This window comes from Carcharhinus amblyrhynchos, chromosome 8 (genome assembly GCF_965287045.1).
Source record: "Carcharhinus amblyrhynchos chromosome 8, sCarAmb.v2.hapA, whole genome shotgun sequence".
Classification (NCBI taxonomy): Eukaryota; Metazoa; Chordata; class Chondrichthyes; order Carcharhiniformes; family Carcharhinidae; genus Carcharhinus; species Carcharhinus amblyrhynchos.
In genome coordinates, this window is record NC_137331.1 from 108,963,285 (window position 1) to 108,984,124 (window position 20,840).

Here is a 20,840-nt window from a genome sequence, read left to right on the forward strand (position 1 = left end):
TGTGTCTGAGAGATGGTCTTTTACTTTGTGTTTTTTTTTTCTTTCCCGACCCGGGTGCGCTTTCAAATTTTTTTCAGAGCTCCAATTGTTCTGGCAGTGCTAAACCCCGCCCACAGCGCAGATCAGACTGGAGCTGGCTGAAAGCGTACGAGTGCGCTACAAGGTCGGATCTGTACTACGCCCAGGTTGGGCACTTAGAATCAAAATGGTAAAATTGGGCCCTTTGAGACATTAATAAATAAACACATCCACGTGAAAGGGCTGACAGGGCCTCAGTTTTACTTGTCTTTCAAAAGACAATACCACCAATAGGGCAGCATACCCCTCAGCATCCACTTAGTACTTTGTTGGGAGAAATGTAGCGCCCCAAAGAGAATTGTCCTCTTGTGGTACTTGTGTCAAGTTACGTAGCATTCAGTTTGGAACATGCAAAACATATGATGTGACATGAGATTCATTCTAACCACATTTACATTGGGCTTAACACTGGCCTAAATTGTTCATAGATTATAATGAATTAGAAATAAAAACACAAATTTCAAGCATGTACCATTCTAAGACTGATGAATCCTGTTTGACACTGCCTGACAGCAATGTGGAATATTGTGAATGAAATACAAATGGATGTAGTTGGCATATGGATTGAAAGAACGTTGTCAGTCACCATTCTTACCAGCTGTATGGAAAATATGGAAGCTACCTTTGAGGATTCAGGAGCTAGCTGTGGTACTGATAGGTTATTATAGTACTGCCCTAGTTTCCAATCAGTACGTGCTCAGACTCCAATGCTGTTTCCGTAGGTTATGATTAAAAAAGCACATTTTTCTTATGGTTAGAAAATGGCAAGATGAAAGAGAAGTTTTATGCTTTTATTACCTGACCTTCAGCATAATTTTAAATGAAACAGGGAAAAAGCAAGTCTACAAAATGCCAGAGGCACATCTGAAGGCATACAGTCATGACCTGGGTCAAATTTGATTTGCAGTGAGGCATCGGTTGAATTCTCTTGTCAGTTTTGTAAACAGGAGTCTGCGGGTGAGATTAGCATATTAATAAGGTGCTTGCTAATCAACTCCAAATGGAGCTGGCTACAGTGGTGCCTTTTAGCAGTTTGCAAGGATGTTTTGGATGTACGAGAAACATGAGAAGAATCTGAAACTTGAAGGAGGTTTGATGCAGTCCTTTGCTGAAGAAATCGTATGCTGTTCTTCACCACTATGGAACCTGTAACAGGAGAACTAATGTGAAAACGCATATGAAAGGAAGCAGGGTTTTTGTGTTGGACTGAACACATTGAAGTGCCTTCCCAGCCCCCTGCTGGAGCCCATACTGACAGTGTTGAATTGAGACATTGTATGCAGTGGCCTAGCTAGCGTGTACGCTGCTGCCAAGGCAGCAAGGCCTGTTCCAAGAAGCAGTTGTCGTCTGCATGGAGAGGAGCGGCTGCAGTCTGTTCCCAGTATGCTGGGCCAGAGGTATTGACAGATAAATAAATTCCTACCCATTTAATGAACACAGAAGAAATTGGCATGTTTCAAGCGTTTAAAAAAACCTTAAATATTTTGGACAAATTCATTTTACAAAAGAATAATGCCTTAATTGCCTTTCGGAGAAAATATCTTTTGTTATTTGACAACTGTTTCCTGATTTGCTGTGCTCACTTTGACCTTGTTTGATAAAATCATTTAAAAACACAGATAATTGTGAATTCATTTAACAGTTTAAAAAAACACTTCTGTGAGAAGCTAATTTGTGCTCTTGTTGCACCTTTGTCGGGTCATAGCAGGTAAATAAAACCTGACAGTGCTCCTCATTTTATTAACAAAGCACCCAGGTGCAGGCATTTGTCACTGTTTTGCTTCATATTTGGACTGCCTCAGTTATCTACAGTTTAAAAAGTCAACATTTAATTTGATGAATTATTGACTATTTCAAGGGATGGTAAATACTGATGGGTGTTTGTTTATATGAATGCTTACATTTCACAACCAGTTCTGTTTTGTTCAATGTCCACAAGTGATGTAACATTTCAGGCCACGTATGTTTTTATGAAGAAATCTCAGCCTTTTATGAGCATACACATATGCATGTATCTGTAATTATCTCTGCTACTGAAGGTGGATGGAGGTAATATTTTCACCCCTGTGTTAGTCTGTTTATCTGTCTGTAAACAATGAGTGGATAGATTTCAGTGAAATTTGGTACATGAGGTATGGCCCAAGGAAGTACTGATTAGTTTTTGGCCAAGATACTGGAAATTTTTAAAGGATCCATTAACATTGGGAGATAAGGTGAAGTGACTTTATTTAAAATGTTATGAGTTTTATTTAGATTGTTGATTGTTTAAGAATATTGTGCATAGTCTCAGCTGCTGTGGATCTATCAAAATGTGAGCAGAGTTTTCAGAGCAAGTTCTTGCATGTGGATTGACTTGAAGCTTCCACAGGATGGAAGCTCTGAATAAAAATATTTATTTTTAGCTTTTGTAGTTACAGAGCATCAATCAGGCAGGGAAAAGCCTCCAGGAAGAGCTGCATAATTGTAGTGAGTTAACGAAGGTATGTGCTCTGTTGAATGCCTTCTTGTTTAAATCATGTCAACTTGCTAATTTGTTGGTTCTATTGCAAAAAAAACTATAATGCAATTTCCAACTGCTCAAGGCTCCACTTATCATTCAAACGTAATTTCCCTGAAAGATGTTGCGCTGAAGCTGAAACCTCTTTTCAGATATACAATTTTAAGCAAGGTAAAACCGACAACTTATGCAGGATTAATAAGTAAGCCAGTGCACGTACAATATTTTTCTGAAGGTAGTTAGTTTGAAAATGTATGTAAATTTTCTGATATTGAATTGCAAATTTATAGAATGATAAACTTATAATGGTGATTTCATATTTTAATTGAATACACCATTAATAGCTTTTTAGACTACAGTGGTTATCCATTAAAACCCAACTGTATCTGCAACTTGGGTTGGGATTTGTTTATGAATTTTCCTTTCTCTTTTCTCTCCGTCTGAAAGCTTTTTGTATCTTAGTTGAATGATTTTTAAAACTTATTTCATTTCATTCATGGGACTTTAGCGTCACTGGCAAAGCCAGTGTTGTTGTCCATCCCTAATTGCCCTTGAGAATGTGGTGATGAGCACCTGTATTGAATCACTGCATTTCATGTAGTGTAGGTAGAGTGCTGTTAGGGAAGGACTCCCAGGATTTTGAGCAAGCGACAGGAATGGTGATATATCCAAGCGAAGATGGTACGTGATTTCGAGACGAGCTTGCAGGTGGTGGTGTTCCAATGCATCTGCTGCCCTTGTTTTTCTGAGTGATAGAGGTCATGAATTTGGGGGGTACTGTCACATGAACCTTAATGAGTTGCTGCAGTGCATCTTGTTAGATGTTTCACACTGCTGTCACTGTGGCACTCCCTCCTCCACCGATATAATCAGGCAAGTTTTGTCTTGAATGGCGTTGAGCTCAAGTGTTGTTCGAGCTGCATCCGTTGAAGCAAGTGGAGAAGTATTATAAGAACATAAGAAATAGGAGCAGGAGTAGGCCATCTAACCTTTCGAGCCTGCCCCACCATTCAATAAGATCATGGCTGATCTGTCGTGGCTCAGTTCCACATTCCCGCCCTCTCCCCATAACCCTTAATCCCCTTGCTTATCAAAAACCCATCAACCCGCGTCTTAAAAATATTTAGCGAGGCAGCCTCCACCACCTCAACGGGCAGAGAATTCCAGCGATTCACCACCCTTTGAATGAAGAAGTTCCTCCTCAACTCCGTTCTAAACCGCGCCCCCCCTTTATCTTGAGGCTGTGCCCCCTAGTCCTACTGTCCTTTCTGAGCGGGAAGAGTCTCTCCACCTCTATCCTATCCATCCCATTCATCATTTTATACGTCTCAATGAGATCTCCCCTCATTCTTCTAAACTCTAACGAGTACAAGCCTAGTTTATTCAGCCTCTCCTCATAGCTCAACCCCCTCAACTCCGGTATCAGCCTAGTAAACCTCCTCTGCACTCCCTCCAAGGCCAAAATATCCTTGCGTAAGTACGGCGCCCAAAACTGCACACAGTACTCCAGCTGCGGCCTCACCAATGCCCTATACATCCGCAGCAAGACCTCCCTACTTTTATATTCAATCCCCCTCGCTATGAAGGCCAGCATCCCATTCGCCTTCCTGACCACCTGCTGCACCTGCAGGCTGGGTTTTTGCGACTCATGCACAAGGACCCCGAGGTCCCTCTGCACCGTCGCCTGCTGCAGTTTTTCGCCACGTAAGTAATAGTCCTTCCTACCATTATTCCTACCAAAGTGGACCACCTCGCACTTGCCAACATTAAATTCTGTTTGCCAGTTCCTGGCCCATTCGCCCAGCCTATCTAGATCCTTCTGCAGACTCTCCACACCCTCCGCGCAATTTGCCGTTCCACCAGTCTTGGTGTCATCAGCAAATTTCGACACCATACACTCGGTTCCCTCCTCCAGATCATCTTTTGATAAGAGAGGGGATTAAGGGTTATGGGGAGAGGGCGGGAATGTGGAACTGAGCCACGACAGATCAGCCATGATCTTATTGAATGGCGGGGCAGGCTCGAAGGGCTAGATGGCCTACTCCTGCTCCTATTTCTTATGTTCTTATGTTCTTAAGTCGGAGACAAACTTACTGTTGAGATAGCAACTGTTTCCTTATCTCTAAATGTGTTTTTTTTCCCCCAGTTAGAGGATACAGTAACTTCAAATGGGGCCTCACTTTTTTTTTATGAAACTATAGCGTAACTTTGCATGTCCTCTTTTGTTCTCATTTAGACTCCCCTGATAGATTTAGCAGACTTAGATGCATACATATTATGATATAATCACTGCTTTAGTAAGAAACTGAAGCTCCATTTTTGACTTGTGGGTAGAACTATGTAAGGATAAACAACTAGACAAGCTTTCTGTTCTTGTTTTGCAATTTGTTTGTAGTTACATAAGAACATAAGAAATAGGAGCAGGAGTAGGCCATCTAGCCCTTCGAGCCTGCCCCGCCATTCAATAAGATCATGGCTGATCTGTTGTGGCTCAGTTCCACTTTCCCGCCCTCTTCCCATAACCCTTAATCCCCTCTCTTATCAAGAACCCATCAACCCGCTTCTTAAAAATATTTAGCGAGGCAGCCTCCACCACTTCAACGGGCAGAGAATTCCAGAGATTCACCACCCTTTGAGTGAAGAAGTTCCTCCTCAACTCCGTTCTAAACCGCCTCCCCTTTATCTTGAGGCTGTGCCCCCTAGTCCTACTGTCTTTTTTGAGCGGGAAGAGTCTCTCCACCTCTATCCTATCCATCCCATTCATCATCTTATACGTCTCAATGAGATCTCCCCTCATTCTTCTAAACTCTAACGAGTACAAGCCTAGTTTATTCAGCCTCTCCTCATAGCTCAATCCCCTCAACTCTGGTATCAGCCTAGTAAACCTCCTCTGCACTCCCTCCAGGGCCAAAATATCCTTGCGCAGGTGCGGTGCCCAAAACTGCACACAGTACTCCAGCTGCGGCCTCACCAATGCCCTATACAGCTGCAGCAAGACCTCCCTACTTTTATATTCAATCCCCCTCGCTATGAAGGCCAGCATCCCATTCGCCTTCCTGACCACCTGCTGCACCTGCAAGCTGGGTTTTTGCGACTCATGCACAAGGACCCCGAGGTCCCTCTGCACCGTCGCCTGCTGCAGTTTTTCGCCACGTAAGTAATAGTCCTTCCTACCATTCTTCCTACCAAAGTGGACCACCTCACACTTGCCAACATTAAATTCCATTTGCCATTTCCTGGCCCTATATGATTTTGATATGAGTTCTATATGATTTTGTTAGTGTTGTCAATTATTAGGTTAATGTTGAGTCTGTGAATATTGATTGTGGCATGTCTAATGGCCCTTACTGCATTTTCACAGCTGACCAAATAATTGCATTTCAAAATGGATTAAACTCTGGTATGAATAGTTTAAGAATATTTTAAAAATACCATTGGAGCATTGCTTTAAATTTTGATTGGTAGAATCTCTCAGGATATCAATAGAATATTTCCAAAGATTAAGTTCAGTGAGCTGTGTTCAAAATGGGTGGGTTGGAGCATTGGTCAAGCACTACCTTGCTGTGTAGGACATCTGCTAGATGTCCAGAATCATGATGGATACTTAGATTCATTTTGCTTTAATTCAACATGCAGGAAGTATGTATATATAGGAACTCACTGCTGGTGAGTTGAGCCGTATTTTGCAGGTTTGTCCCTTTAAATGATCAATAGATTATATAACTTTCTAAAACACAAGTTTTGAGGGACTTTGGGGTGTTAGCTGTCAATAATTCTGTTGAAGCAATGTGAGGCAGCAATAAAGAATGCTAATGTATTTTACTGCCAAATCTGTTGAGTGCAAATTCAGAAGACCGCGCTGAAGTCCACAGGGTGCCTTGGTCAGATGACACCTGAAATACATTATTAAGTTTCTGTCAACAAGACTCAGTGCAGCAAAGATAAGAGTAATGAGGTTGATCCTTGATGATAGATGGTGAGTTATGAGGAATCCTTAATCCAAGACTGAACTGCCTCCAAGAAAGTTTTCAGGAAGACAAATAAAAAAAGCATATACAAATAAGGCTTGCAGATGTGGTGAGGTAACAAACCTGTGAGGGCAAAACTTGTTTAAAAAAAAACGTAATTAAGTATTTTCTCACATGAAGGATAAGTAAAAGCTGAAGTAGTTTTCTGGAAAGGATGGTAAGGAAACTTGAGCAGCGTTGCTGAGAAATGGCATGTCAAAACTTTACATGTTGCACGCTTCAGAACAACTTGCAAGAATGCCAAATGTGAAAGGAACAACAATTTATATTGCATAAAGAGAGTGCTGATTGGTTGGCAAATGAACTTTTGTAGAGGCATTGCTATGGACAATGAACCCATTAACTGATCACTGACAGCTAACTGCCAGGCTTTGTTTACATTCAGACAAGGCATTTTGACTCTGGTCAAGGCATTGCCCTGAGGAATTAACCGGAGAATGGTTGTCAGCTATTTAATCTAGTTGAAACAGATGCAACAAGTGTACATGTTCTTCATGTCTGCAAAATATAGAGCCCTGTGTCTTAATATAGTAAGAAGCCTCACAAGACCAGGTTAAAGTCTAACAGGTTTATTTGGTGGCACAAGCTGCTCCTTCATCAGGTGAGTGAAGAGTTCGGTTCACAAACAGGGTATATATCGGCAAGATAATGGTTGGAATGCAAGTCTTAACAAATAATCAGGTCTTTACAAGTGCAGACAATGCTCGTGGAGCATTGTTACTGGAGCATCCACTAGCATTGTCTGCACCTGTAAAGACCTGATTACTTGTTAAAACTCGCATTCCAACCATTATCTTGTAAATTGAGTCTGTTTGTGAACCCAACTTTTCAGTCACCTGATGAAGGATCAGCGCTCTGAAAGCTTGTACAACCACATAAACTTGTTGGACTTTAACCTGGTGTTGTGAGACTTCTTACTGTGCCTATCCCAATCCAACGCCAGCATCTTCACATCATGTCTTAATATATGTACCTTCTAACATGCTCAAGTGAGCCTCACTGCTTGCCCGACTGAAACCTAAGTTGGTTGTCAGTGTAATTCTTAGCACACTGAGGATTGTTTAACCAGTGTTGTCTAATTGCAGAATCACATCTAATGTTGGACAGTATGTTTTGAGTTTTGCAAACATGGGCTGCTTGGGTACAGTCAGTACGTTGTCTATTGCGAACAGCTGAAGGGACATGTTTTCTAATATAATCCTCCAGTGTTTGGGATGTATGGTTTGCATGGGATGGGGTTGGTCTGAACCGTGCTGGGACCAGAGTCCTGGCGAATCGTGTAAAGAGGACTGTAGACAGGGCTTTAAACTAATTAGGGGGGGGAGGGTGCGAGGGTAGGTGACATTACGAGGCCTAAAGTTAAGGAGCAGGTACAGGTAAGGGTAGAGGCTGAGGATGTCCCAATAATAAAGGGAGTAGGGGGCGTGAGTATGGTTGGTGGCGTTCCAGCAAATAGGGTCCAGGTGAAGGCTGGGATGAAGGCACTGTATCTGAATGCACGAAGCATTGGGAATAAAGTGGATGAGCTGGTGGCGCAGATCAGCACAAATGGATATGATCTGGTGGCCATTACAGAGACGTGGCTGCAAGGTGACAGGGACTGGGAGCTGAATGTCCAGGGGTATCAAGTGTTTAGGAAGGATAGGCGGAAGGAAAAAGGGGGGTGTGTAGCTCTGCTGATTAAGGATAGCATCAGGGTGGTAGCAAGGGATGATATTGGAGCCAAGGAGCAGAAAGTGGAATCGTTGTGGGTAGAGATTAGGAACAGCAAAGGGAGGAAGACGCTGGTGGGTGTCGTCTATAGGCCCCTGAATAATGATCTGGAGGTGGGGTGGGCTGTTAACGCGCAAATAAGTGCAGCGTGCGGGAATGGGATGGCCGTAATTATGGGGGATTTCAATCTACATATTGATTTGTCGACCCATGTTGGACGCGGTGGGCTCGAGGAGGAGTTCTTGGAATGCTGCCGGGATAGTTTCCTCGAACAGTGTGTGTTGGAGCCGACGAGGGAGCGAGCTATCTTGGATCTGGTGTTATGTAATGAGGCGGGTAGAATTAGGGACCTTGTGGTGAAGGATCCTCTTGGGGAGAGTGATCATTGTATGGTGGAGTTTCTGGTGCAGATGGAGGAGGAGAAAGTGGGTTCCCGGACACACGTCCTTTGTTTGAACAGAGGGGAGTACGGTAGGATGAGAGAAGAATTGGCGAATGTGGACTGGGGGAGCGCGTTGGAAGGTAGGTCTGCTGAGGAGCAGTGGAGGATCTTTAAGGAGATCTTTCTTGGTGCTCTGCAGAAATTTATTCCGATGGTCAAAAAGGATCGTAGGAGGAGAGGTAATAAGCCGTGGATAACGAAGGAGGTGAAGGAAAGTGTTAAATTAAAAGCGGAGGCGTTTAGAGTAGCTAAGAGTAGTGGGCGAGAAGAGGATTGGGAGAGGTTTAAATGTCAACAAAGATTGACAAAGAAGTTGATAAATAAGGGTAGGAGAAACTATGAAGCTGGGCTAGCGCTTAATATAAAAAAGGAGAGCAAGAGTTTTTATAAATATATAAAAAGGAAGAGGCTGGCTAGGGTGAACGTTGGACCCTTGGAGGATGAGAAGGGGGACTTAGTGGTAGGGGATGGGGAAATGGCTGAGGTCTTGAATAACTTTTTTGTTTCGGTCTTCACGGAGGAGGACGTGAATAATTTGCCGGGTGTTAGAGATGGAAAGGTGGTAGGACTGGAGGGTCTCAATGACATTATTGTTACTAGAGAGGCGGTGCTCGACAGACTGGAGGGGCTGATTGTGGACAAGTCCCCAGGACCGGATGGAATGCATCCGAGGGTTCTGAAAGAAATGGTGGAGGTGATAGTGGATGCCTTAGTGATTATTTTCCAGACGTCGCTGGATTCCGGGGAAGTGCCGGAAAATTGGAAAGCGGCTAACGTTACGCCGTTATTTAAGAAGGGTGGCAGAGAAGGGTGGCAGGCAAAAGGCAGGGAATTATAGGCCGGTTAGTTTAATGTCTGTTGTAGGTAAAATGTTAGAATCCGTCATCAAGGAGGAAATAGCGAGGCATCTTGAGGGGAATTGCTTGATAGAGCAGACGCAGCACGGTTTCGTTAAGGGGAAGTCGTGTCTGACAAATTTATTGGAGTTCTATGAGGATGTGTTAAGGGCGGTGGATAGAGGAGAGCCGGTGGATGTGGTCTTTCTGGATTTTCAGAAGGCGTTTGACAAGGTACCTCACAAGAGGTTATTGCAGAAGGTGAGGGGACATGGAGTTGGGGGTAGGGTATTAGCGTGGATAGAGGACTGGTTGTCAAATAGGAGGCAGAGAGTGGGGGTCAGTGGGTGCTATTCGGATTGGTGGTTGGTGACTAGTGGAGTGCCCCAGGGGTCAGTGCTGGGGCCTCAGCTATTTACCATTTATATAGATGATCTGGAGGAGGAAACCGAGTGTATGGTGTCGAAATTTGCTGATGACACCAGGATCGGTGGAACGGCAAATTGCGCGGAGGGTGTGGAGAGTCTACAGAAGGATCTAGATAGGCTGGGCGAATGGGCCGGGAACTGGCAAATGGAATTTAATGTTGGCAAGTGCGAGGTGGTCCACTTTGGTAGGAATAATGGTAGGAAGGATTATTACTTACGTGGCGAAAAACTGCAGCAGGCGACGGTGTAGAGGGACCTCGGGGTCCTTGTGCATGAGTCGCAAAAACCCAGCTTGCAGGTGCAGCAGGTGGTCAGGAAGGCGAATGGGATGCTGGCCTTCGTAGCGAGGGGGATTGAATATAAAAGTAGGGAGGTCTTGCTGCGGCTATATGGGGCATTGGTGAGGCCGCAGCTGGAGTACTGTGTGCAGTTATGGGCTCCGTACTTACGCAAGGATATTTTGGCCTTGGAGGGAGTGCAGAGGAGGTTTACTAGGCTGATGCCGGAGTTGAGGGGGTTGAGCTATGAGGAGAGGCTGAATAAACTAGGCTTGTACTCGTTAGAGTTTAGAAGAATGAGGGGAGATCTCATTGAGACATATAAGATGATGAATGGGATGGATAGGATAGATGTGGAGAGACTCTTCCTGACAGATCAGCTATGATCTTATTGAATGGCGGGGCAGGCTCGAAGGGCTAGATGGCCTACTCCTGCTCCTATTTCTTATGTTCTTATACCTAGCATCACAGTGGCACTGAAATTCAGATGACATTACTCATTTGTGTGACAGGTTGAAACGTGTTTGGCTTGACAGCCACATCCTGTTTGATCGTAGAACTTGGTGGCACAGAAGGATTTAGGTGTGCTTGTACATGAATCGCTAAAAATTAGTGTACAGGTACAAGTGATTAGGAAGACATGGAATTTTGGCATTTATTGCAAAAAGCATGGAATATAATAGTGGCAAGGTTTTACTGCAGCTGTACAGGGCAGATCATATTTGGAATACTGTGCACAAGTTTGGGTCTCCTTTTTTAACAAAAATATATAATTGCTTTAGAAGTATTTCAGAGACAGTTAATTTGACTCATTACTGGGATGAAGAGCTTGCCTTATGAAGAAACAGATTGAATCTATATTCGTTGGAGTTTAGAAGAATGAGTGATGATCTTATTGAGATGTATAAGATCTTGAAGGGAGTTGATAAGGTGCATGGATACCAGGAGGATGTTCACTTTTGTGGAGGAAACTGGAACATTGTTTAAGAATAAAACAGAGATGACAGGAATTTTTTCTCTCAGGGTTATTGGAGTTTGGCGTTGTCTTCCCCAGAAGAGGATAGATTTTTAAATTTATTCATGGTTGAGTTTGATAGATTTTTGTTAGACAAGGGAATCGAGAGTTATGAGGGCAGTCAATAAAGTAGTGTTGAGACCACAATCGGATTAGCCATGGATTTTGTTGAATGGTGCAGCAGGCTCAAAGGACTGAATGGCCTACTCCTGCTCCTAAATCCAATGTTCCTGTACACATGTGGTTTTCAAATTTTCCACATGGTAGTTTTATCTTTAAAGAAACAGATGATTGTTGCAATGGGAAGAAAATAGAATTTGTATTCTGGCAAAATGTGACATAATATCCTGAAGGTCCTTATTCTTTCAAAACCTGACCACAATTAGCTTATGAGGATAAGTTTAAAAATATTGCAGTAGACAGATGTAATGCAGGTCAAGTGAAATGTAGAAGCTTATAATATGGATTGTATACAAACACAATGTTAGAAGGCATACATGAGAAGAAATGACAAGAGCAAACAGAACTCAAAAAAGTGACATCCAGAAAATAGTCAGTATTTTGGCCATTTGATCAGAGCTGAAAAGCTCTGGGGAGCCCTTCTGGAAGGCAGTGTGGAGTACGGCAAAAAGAGGGGTCAACCTACGGGTAGTTGGAAGACAGGTGGCACAGAATGGTTGCAGATCAGCTACAGTGGATGTCTAAGGGTGGCACAGGACAGATGGGCATGGCATATCATGAGAGCACATCTCCTGGCAATGGCAGCTACCAGCAGACAGATATTTACTGTAGATTAGCACACCACTGTTCTGGTGCTGGGACTTGTGCTTAAATTGATTTCTGATCAATATTTGCAAACTGTAAGTGTTTTATTAGTAGTGAATGTAGTATTCAAATCCAATTCCCTGTGGACACAAGCCCATAACACAATACTCAGCAGTAGCATGGAGCCTCAGTCAAAATACTGTATGGAAGGATGGCCAGTGTGTGAAGTAGGGTAATCCAGTGTAGTAGCAGTGGGGCCTTCTTCTCCGGTTACACCAAAGGCATGTCATTTGAGCCAAATTGGGAGAGGACATGGCTTTGTAGCTAGCTGTGCTATAATTAACTGGGAATGCTTGATGTTGACATTTGCTGTATCGATATTACATGGAGACCACCATAACAAAATGTAGTCATGTGTTGTTTCCTGAAGCGTATGACCTACCTTGGAAAGCAGCCTTGAACTTTGAATCTAATTTCTAAAAAAAAATTGATTTCCGATGGTATTTACACAGAGTCAATATAAAAATGATTTTTAGTTATGGTTTTAGAGGGGATAATTGTGCATAGGGAAGGGAAATGAGTAAGGTTGGGAGAGGAAGAGATTTCCAAAATATAGTGGGCAGTGCAAATTTGTGGACCAATGACTAAGCAGGTGGAGTCTTCCAAACACGTGCTGATCTGTGGGAGAGGGGTTCAGTCTGGAATTAAAAAGAAATATAAAAAATGCTGGAAGTATACAACAGATCAGTCGCATTTGTAGAGAGCAACAAGAGTTAATGTTTCATGTTGCAATGATCTTGTGAAAGGTCATCTCTACCTGAAACATTAACACTCTATCTCATTTGCTGGGGGCTTAGTGATATTATCGCTGACTATTAATCCAGAAACTCAGCTAATATTCTGGGGACCTGGGTTTAAATCCTGCCATGACAGATGGTGGAATTTGAATTCAATAAAAAATATCTGGAATTAAGAATCTACTGATGACACAAAACCATTGTTGTTTGCTGGAAAAGAAACATCTGGTTCACTAATGTCCTTTATGGAAGGAAATCTGCTGTCCTTACCTGGTCTGGCTACGTGTGACTCCAAAGCCACAGCAATGTGGTTGACTCTCAATTGCCCTTGGGCAACTAGGGATGGGCAATAAATGCTGGCCAGCAATAATGCCTATTCCTTGCAATTGAATAAAAAAGAGCTGCTGCCTGACCTGCCATGCACTTCCACCCTTTTTTGTTTTTGATTTTATTTCAGATTTCCAGCATCAATAGTATTTTGCTTTTGTGATTCTGGAATGGCTGGTCATTGAGGGAAGGATGAATATGTGAGGGGTTGTGAACAAGAGGATGAGTGGTTAATGAGCTGCAAATGAGGCTCTATTGAGGGGGCTGCTGGGACATATTAGAATTGACAGATGCTGATATATGTCCATATGCACATTTAATGGATTTAACTTTAGACTGTAGATTCTGGGACAGGACTGAACAGCCATGCTTCAACCTGCAGGTAATCATGCAAATAACTACATGGCATTGCAGGAGAGGGGGGAGTTCAGGCTCAGGGCAGCTGGACTGTCGAATATTATTATTTCAGCTCTATTGTACTTGGCCACATAACGTCTTAACAGCATCCCGTATATAGTACTTTGAGAATATTAAGGCAGTTCTGGATTTCTTTATATCGCACAATCTGAGATAACAAAACAAGTTGCCTATTTTCTATTGCAACAAATACTTGAATTTGTTTTTTGAGTTACTAATTAGAATCTTACTAGAATAAATGAAAGATGTGGGTGGGGGTTGTGGAATGGTTGCATGCTGCTTTGTTGGTGGTTCTGACCAAAATGGGATAAACTGGGCCATCAACTTCTGAATGATTCCCCTTTGTACTGATTTGTGTAGGCAGGCACAAGTTGATTCAAATAATGTGGATTGAATTATCCAATTTCCCTCTCCTCCTGCAAAAAGCTTTGTTCAGTGCTTCATGTACAGAAACTGAAAGAGAATTTTATCCCTGAAGGAGGAAATGAGTTTTAGTGATAGGCAGCTGGAAACTTTATGAACAAGTAGAGTCAAGCTTCCAAATACTTGAGCTGCTCTTTGAACATACCTTTAGTTGCTTTACATGTCTACATCTTTGCTGTGAAAAAGCATACTTAGAAGCAAGATCTTGTCAAGAAGTTAATCTTAGAACATTCTAGGATGTAGACAATTCTCCTTTGAAGTTTTAATTCAAATCTCTTTGATATATTAAATCAGCCGCATATGTTTGTAATGTTGTTGCACCATGTCATCTTATGAGTCATGCATTTTCCCTGCAACCAAAATTGAAGTCTTGCAAAAGCATTTAATGTTCATGTTTAAAAAAAATTGAGTGATTGTTGGTCATATAGAGTCTGCAGAATTGATAATGGAAAATAAGGAAATGGCAGATGAATTGAACATGTATGTTGCATCAGCCTTCGCTATATAGAATACAAGTCACATCTCAGAAGCAGGTCTTAACCAAGAAATGGAAGGGAGGAATTCAGGAAAATTACAAGCACCAGAGAAGTTTTTTTAAACTTCTTTCATGGGATGTGGGAGTTGCTGGCAAGATCAGCATTTGCTACCCATCGTAATTGCCCTTGAACTTAGCATAAGATGTAGAAGCAGAAGTAGGCCGTTCAGCCCTTTTAGTCTGCTTAGCCATTCCATGAGATCATGACTGATCTGATACGATAATCCTCAATTTCGCTTTCCTGTCTTAACCTCATAACCCTTGATTCCCTTAATAAGACTGAGTGGCTTATTTGGCCATTTTGGAGGGCAGTTAAGTGTCAGTAACATTGCTGTGAATCTGAAGGCACGTGTAGGCCAGACCAGGTAAGGACAGCAGATTTCTGAATCAAAAGGACAGTAGCAAACCAGATAGGTTTTAATGACAGTGGTTCCATGGTCATCATTAAATTTTTAGTGGCAAATTTTTATTTAATTCAAATTCCATCATCAATCATGACGCGATTTGAACACAAGTACCAAGAGCATCACCCTGGTTTCTGGATTACAAGTCTAGCAACAATACCACATTGCCGCTGCCTTCCCTAAAGTATGGTACTGAATAAATTGTTGGAGCTGCAGGTTGACAATAGCTCGGGTCCTGATAGATTTCATCCTAGGGCCTTAAAAGAAGTGTCTATTGAGATAGTTGATGCATTGGTTTTAATTTTACAAAATCCTAAGATTCAGGGAATGCCCCATTAGATTTAGAATACAGCAAATGTAACTCCATTATTCAAAAAGGGAGGGAGACAGAAAGCAGGAAACTGCAGGGTAGCCAGCTTAACATCTTGTTATAAGCTATTATTAAAGAAGTTGTAGCTCATAGAACATTAGAACATAGAATAGAACATAACAACGCAGTACAGGCCCTTCGGCCCTCGATGTTGCGCCGACCAGTGGTACCAATCTAATGACCCTCTAACCTAAACTATTCCAATGTTATCCATATGCCTATCCACTGACCATTTGAACACCCTTAAAGTTGGCAAGTCCACAACTGCTGCAAGCAGGGCATTCCACGCCCTTACTACCCTCTGAGCAAAGAACCTATCTCTGACATAAGAACATAAGAACATAAGAAATAGGAGCAGGAGTAGGCCATCTGGCCCTTCGAGCCTGCCCCGCCATTCAATAAGATCATGGCTGATCTGTCGTGGCTCAGTTCCACTTTCCCGCCCTCTCCCCATAACCCTTAATCCCCTCTCTTATCAAAAACCCATCAACCCGCTTCTTAAAAATATTTAGCGAGGCAGCCTCCACCACTTCAACGGGCAGAGAATTCCAGAGATTCACCACCCTTTGAGTGAAGAAGTTCCTCCTCAACTCCGTTCTGAACCGCCCCCCCTTTATCTTGAGGCTGTGCCCCCTAGTCCTACTGTCTTTTTTGAGCGGGAAGAGTCTTTCCACCTCTATCCTATCCATCCCATTCATCATCTTATACGTCTCAATGAGATCTCCCCTCATTCTTCTAAACTCTAACGAGTACAAGCCTAGTTTATTCAGCCTCTCCTCATAGCTCAACCCCCTCAACTCCGGTATCAGCCTAGTAAACCTCCTCTGCACTCCCTCCAAGGCCAAAATATCCTTGCGCAGGTGCGGCGCCCAAAACTGCACACAGTACTCCAGCTGCGGCCTCACCAATGCCCTATACAGCTGCAGCAAGACCTCCCTACTTTTATATTCAATCCCCCTCGCTATGAAGGCCAGCATCCCATTCGCCTTCCTGACCACCTGCTGCACCTGCAGGCTGGGTTTTTGCGACTCATGCACAAGGACCCCGAGGTCCCTCTGCACCGTCGCCTGCTGCAGTTTTTCGCCACGTAAGTAATAGTCCTTCCTACCATTCTTCCTACCAAAGTGGACCACCTCACACTTGCCAACATTAAATTCCATTTGCCATTTCCTGGCCCATTCGCCCAGCCTATCTAGATCCTTCTGCAGACTCTCCACACCCTCCGCACAATTTGCCTTTCCCCCAATCTTGGTGTCATCAGCAAATTTCGACACCCTACACTCGGTTCCCTCCTCCAGATCATCTATATAAATGGTAAATAGCTGAGGCCCCAGCACCGACCCCTGGGGCACCCCACTAGTCACCAACCGCCAATCCGAATAGCACCCATTGACCCCCACTCTCTGCCTCCTATTTGACAACCAATCCTCTATCCACGCTAACACCCTACCCCCAACTCCATGTCCTCTGACCTTCTGCAGTAACCTCTTGTGAGGTACCTTATCAAACGCCTTCTGAAAATCCAGAAAGACCACATCCACCGGCTCTCCTCTATCCACCGCCCTAGACACATCCTCATAGAACTCCAGTAAATTTGTCAGACACGACTTCCCTTTAATGAAACCGTGTTGCGTCTGCTCCTATAACTACCACCCCTTAATTTAAAGCTATGTCCCCTCGTGTTAGCCATCACCATCCAAGGAAAAAGGCTCTCACTGTCCACCCTATCCAATCCTTTGATCATCTTGTATGCCTCAATTAGGTGACCTCGTAACCTTCTCTCTAGTGAAAATAACCTCAAGTCCCTCAGCCTTTCCTCATAAGACCATCCCACCATACCAGGCAACATCCTAGTAAACCTCCTCTGCACCCTTTCCAATGCCTCCACATCTTTCTTATAATGCAGCGACCAGAACTGTATGCAATACTCCAAGTGCGGCCGCACCAGAGTTTTGTACAGTTGTAACATGACCTCACGGCTCCGAAATTCAATCCCTCTACCAATAAAAGCTAACACACCGTACGCCTTCTTAACAACCTTATCAACCTGGGTGCCAATTTTCAGGGAGCTATGCACATGATCTCTCTGCTCATCAACACTACCAGGAGTCCTTCCATTAGCCCGATATTCTGTACTCCTGTTAGTCTTACCAAAGTGAATCACCTCACGCTTTTCCGTATTAAAATCCACGTGCCACCCCTCAGCCCAGCTCTGCAGCTTATCTATGTCCCTCTGCAAACTGTAACATCCATCCTCACTGTCTACAACTCCTCCGACTTTGGTGTCGTCAGCAAATTTACTAATCCATCCTTCTCCACCCTCATCTAGGTCATTTATAAAAATGACAAACAGCAGTGGCCCCAAAACAGATCCTTGAGGTACAGCACTTGTAACTGCACTCCAGGTTGACTATTTCCCATCAACCACCACCCTCTGTCTTCTATCGGCTAGCCAATTCCTGATCCAAACTGCTAAATAACCCATGCATCTGTGTTTTCTGTAGTAGCCTACCATGGGGAACCTTATCAAATGCTTTGCTAAAATCCATATACACCATGTCAACTGCCTCACCCTTATCTACCTCTTTGGTCATCTTTTCAAAAAACTTGATAAGGTTTGTGAGGCACGACCTACCCTTCACAAAACCGTGTTGACTATCCCTAATCAATTTATTTCTCTCTAGATGATTATAAATCTTATCCCTTATAATTCTTTCCAAAACTTTGCCCACAACAGAAGTAAGGCTCCCTGGACTATAACTCCCAGGATGGTCTCTACTCCCCTTCTTGAACAAGGGGACAACATTTGCTAACATTTTCAAGCTCGGCACTTCAAATCATTCAAGATAATCAGGAAGAGTCAACATGATTTTGTGAAAAGGAAATCATGTTTAACCAACTTATTGGTGTTCTTTGTTGAAGTGTTAGAGTCCTGGACCAGAACCCCAAGTTGTATTAGGCTGCCAGACTGGATCTCAACAAGTTTTATAGTTTGGCATAAATATGAGGAAAGGGTGCTTCGTTCTGGGAGTAATTCTAATGACAAATTAGGGATCTTTTATAGTAAAACAAATTTAATTTAATAACACAGTTTAAATATAACTTTAACAAATGAAGCAGCTTAACTATTAAAAGTTGAAAAATATTTAGAAATGAAAGGAACTGACTTTAATTTTTAGCTTGTGTCTGTTTCTGTTCCAGATAAGCAACATTCCTCTTAGAGATTTACAAGCCACTTTAAATACGGTTAGCAACCCTAAATTTACTTGCTATAGTGAGTATAGACAGTCTTGAGGCTTTGAAAAAAAAGAGAATGAGTTTCAGCAGCTTGCTGAAAACTTCTGTTCTCAAGCAATTCTTAGCCAGAACTGAAAAGCTGTTTCTCTGCTACAAATCTAGCTCCTCCCATTAGCCACATCATCACATGGCCCTGAATACCTAAAACCACCTTCCATTTCTAATCAAGACCCAGGGGAAATCTTTACCTATAAACGAAAATCCATTAGTTCTATTCTAAGTAAGCATGACACTGCTAAAATGAGCAATTATCCTGCTCTCCTACCATCTCAGCTAAATATTTTCCAGTCATACCGACAGGATTTTACAGACACACTGACAGTTGAATTTGTAGGTAATCCCCATGAATATTAAAAAATGTATCTATTGCAATAGCACATTTTCATCATAGAGCTAAAATGGGACAGGTGGATGTACTGTGCTTCGATTTCCAGAAGGCATTTGATAACGCACCATTTTAAAGGTTATGCAGGTACAGCATGTGATTAGGAAACCTAATAGAATGTTATCCTTTTTTTTGCAAGACTTGAATTCAAAAATAGGGAGGTTATTCTTCAGTTGCACAGGGGACTAGTGAAACTACACTTGGAGAACTGTGCATGATTTGGTCACCTTATTTAAGGAAGGATGTAAATGCGTTGGTAGTAGTACACGGAAGGTTTACCAGACTAATACCTGGAATGTGTGGGTTGTATTATGAGGAAAGGTTCAGCAAGCTTGTATTTGCTGGAGTTTAAAAGAGTAAGAGGAGATTTGATTTAAACACAAGATCTTGAGAGGCCTTGACAGGGTAATATTTCATCTTGAGAGAACCTAGAGCTCGGGAGGGTTACTATTTTAAAATAAGTGGTCGGCCATTTGCAACTGTGATCATATGTCTTTGCAACTGTCTTCTTGAAAAGGGATGGAAGCAAAGTCTTTGAATATTTTTAAGACGGAGGTGGATAGATTTGTGGTAAGAAGCTGGGGCGTTAGGTTATTGGGTGTAGGCAGAGTGCAGGTTTTAGGTTACTATCAGATCAACCATGATATTAAATGACGGAGCAGGTTCAAGGGTCTACTGCTCTTGTATCTATGTTTGTATGTATTGTAGAAATTTTGTGCTTCATAATGGTCAAAATATGAAACCATTTGGAGGTACAGGTTGAGTTTGGTGCATTATTCTTCCTTGAATGGCGTCAGCTTTATTCAGTTTCACACACTTTCACCTCTAGACTGGACAATTAATGGTACAACCTAATAACAGGAGTTATAATCTGAACTGATTCACTGTTGAGCAAGTGCTCAGTTGTCAGATGTCATTTTCAGCTGAAGTGCTGTTCAGAGGAGTTCTGTCTGCCTTTTTTAGTGCATGTTTAAGATCATGACATTAATTGAAAAGCAGAAAATTAATGTGGCCAACATGCTTCTCTATTAACCAAAACAAAAAGTCAAATAACTGGGCGTTGATCTCTGTGTTGTCTGTAAAATGTTGCTGGCGCATGAAAGCTGCCAGTTTTGCTGAAATAAGACAATGTTCCAATGAGTAATTTGTGACAGGGAACACTTTCAGTTGCATCAAATACAAAGTAAAGATGAATATGAATGCTGATGTTATTTTAAAATATTGTATTTAAGCAAGGAGGCCAAAGAACTGACTTGGTGTCTGGAAAAAAACATAAAATTACATCCAGTGCATGAGAAATTTGATTAAAATAATTATTGCTGATTTCTGGTTCCTTTTTACCTCAGGACAGTGCATCCATACACTGACCAGTGCGGTTACAACTGAAGCAACTTATTATTTTGTATAATCAGTGGCAGCTGCTGCCTTGTCATTATCTCAGAGGGCTCAAAGTTTTTGAAATCGTTCTAGCAGCAGAATTTTAATTAGCCCTAGATGTGAGGATCTAATAGTCATTTCACAAAACCAGAAATGATCCAAGATAGACAAATGCCATATAACTGAATTTCTTTTATTTAATTAGTGATGGAAATGAATCCTTTTTAACTGGTTAAATAATTTTCCGCAAATGTTATATTCAAGTTTGACATTTTCTCTCCATAATACTTGCCATTATCAAGTAAAAGTGCTTACTGCTTTGATGTTGGTTGGAATGTATTACTTGATATGGTAGTAAAATCCATATGCTGTGACAAAGCAGTATCAAATCCTAATCTCTCTTGGATGGTAATTTGGAAGATGGAGAA

General features: G+C 42.3%; 1 protein-coding gene across 5 annotated transcripts in view; it reads left to right on the top strand.

Moving 5' to 3' along the window:
- LOC145346825 (focal adhesion kinase 1) overlaps positions 1-20,840 on the top strand; it is a 572,567-nt gene that overhangs the window by 197,786 nt on the left and 353,941 nt on the right. The window contains exon 1 of one of the 5 annotated variants that reach the window (XM_080194614.1): positions 1,094-1,475. The exons of the other annotated variants lie outside the window; for them this stretch is intronic. Coding sequence (XP_080050740.1) covers positions 1,430-1,475 — 46 coding nt within the window. The 5' untranslated portion in view covers positions 1,094-1,429. Of the gene's footprint in view, positions 1-1,093; positions 1,476-20,840 lie in introns of those variants that run through there. 5 annotated transcript variants of the gene reach the window in all.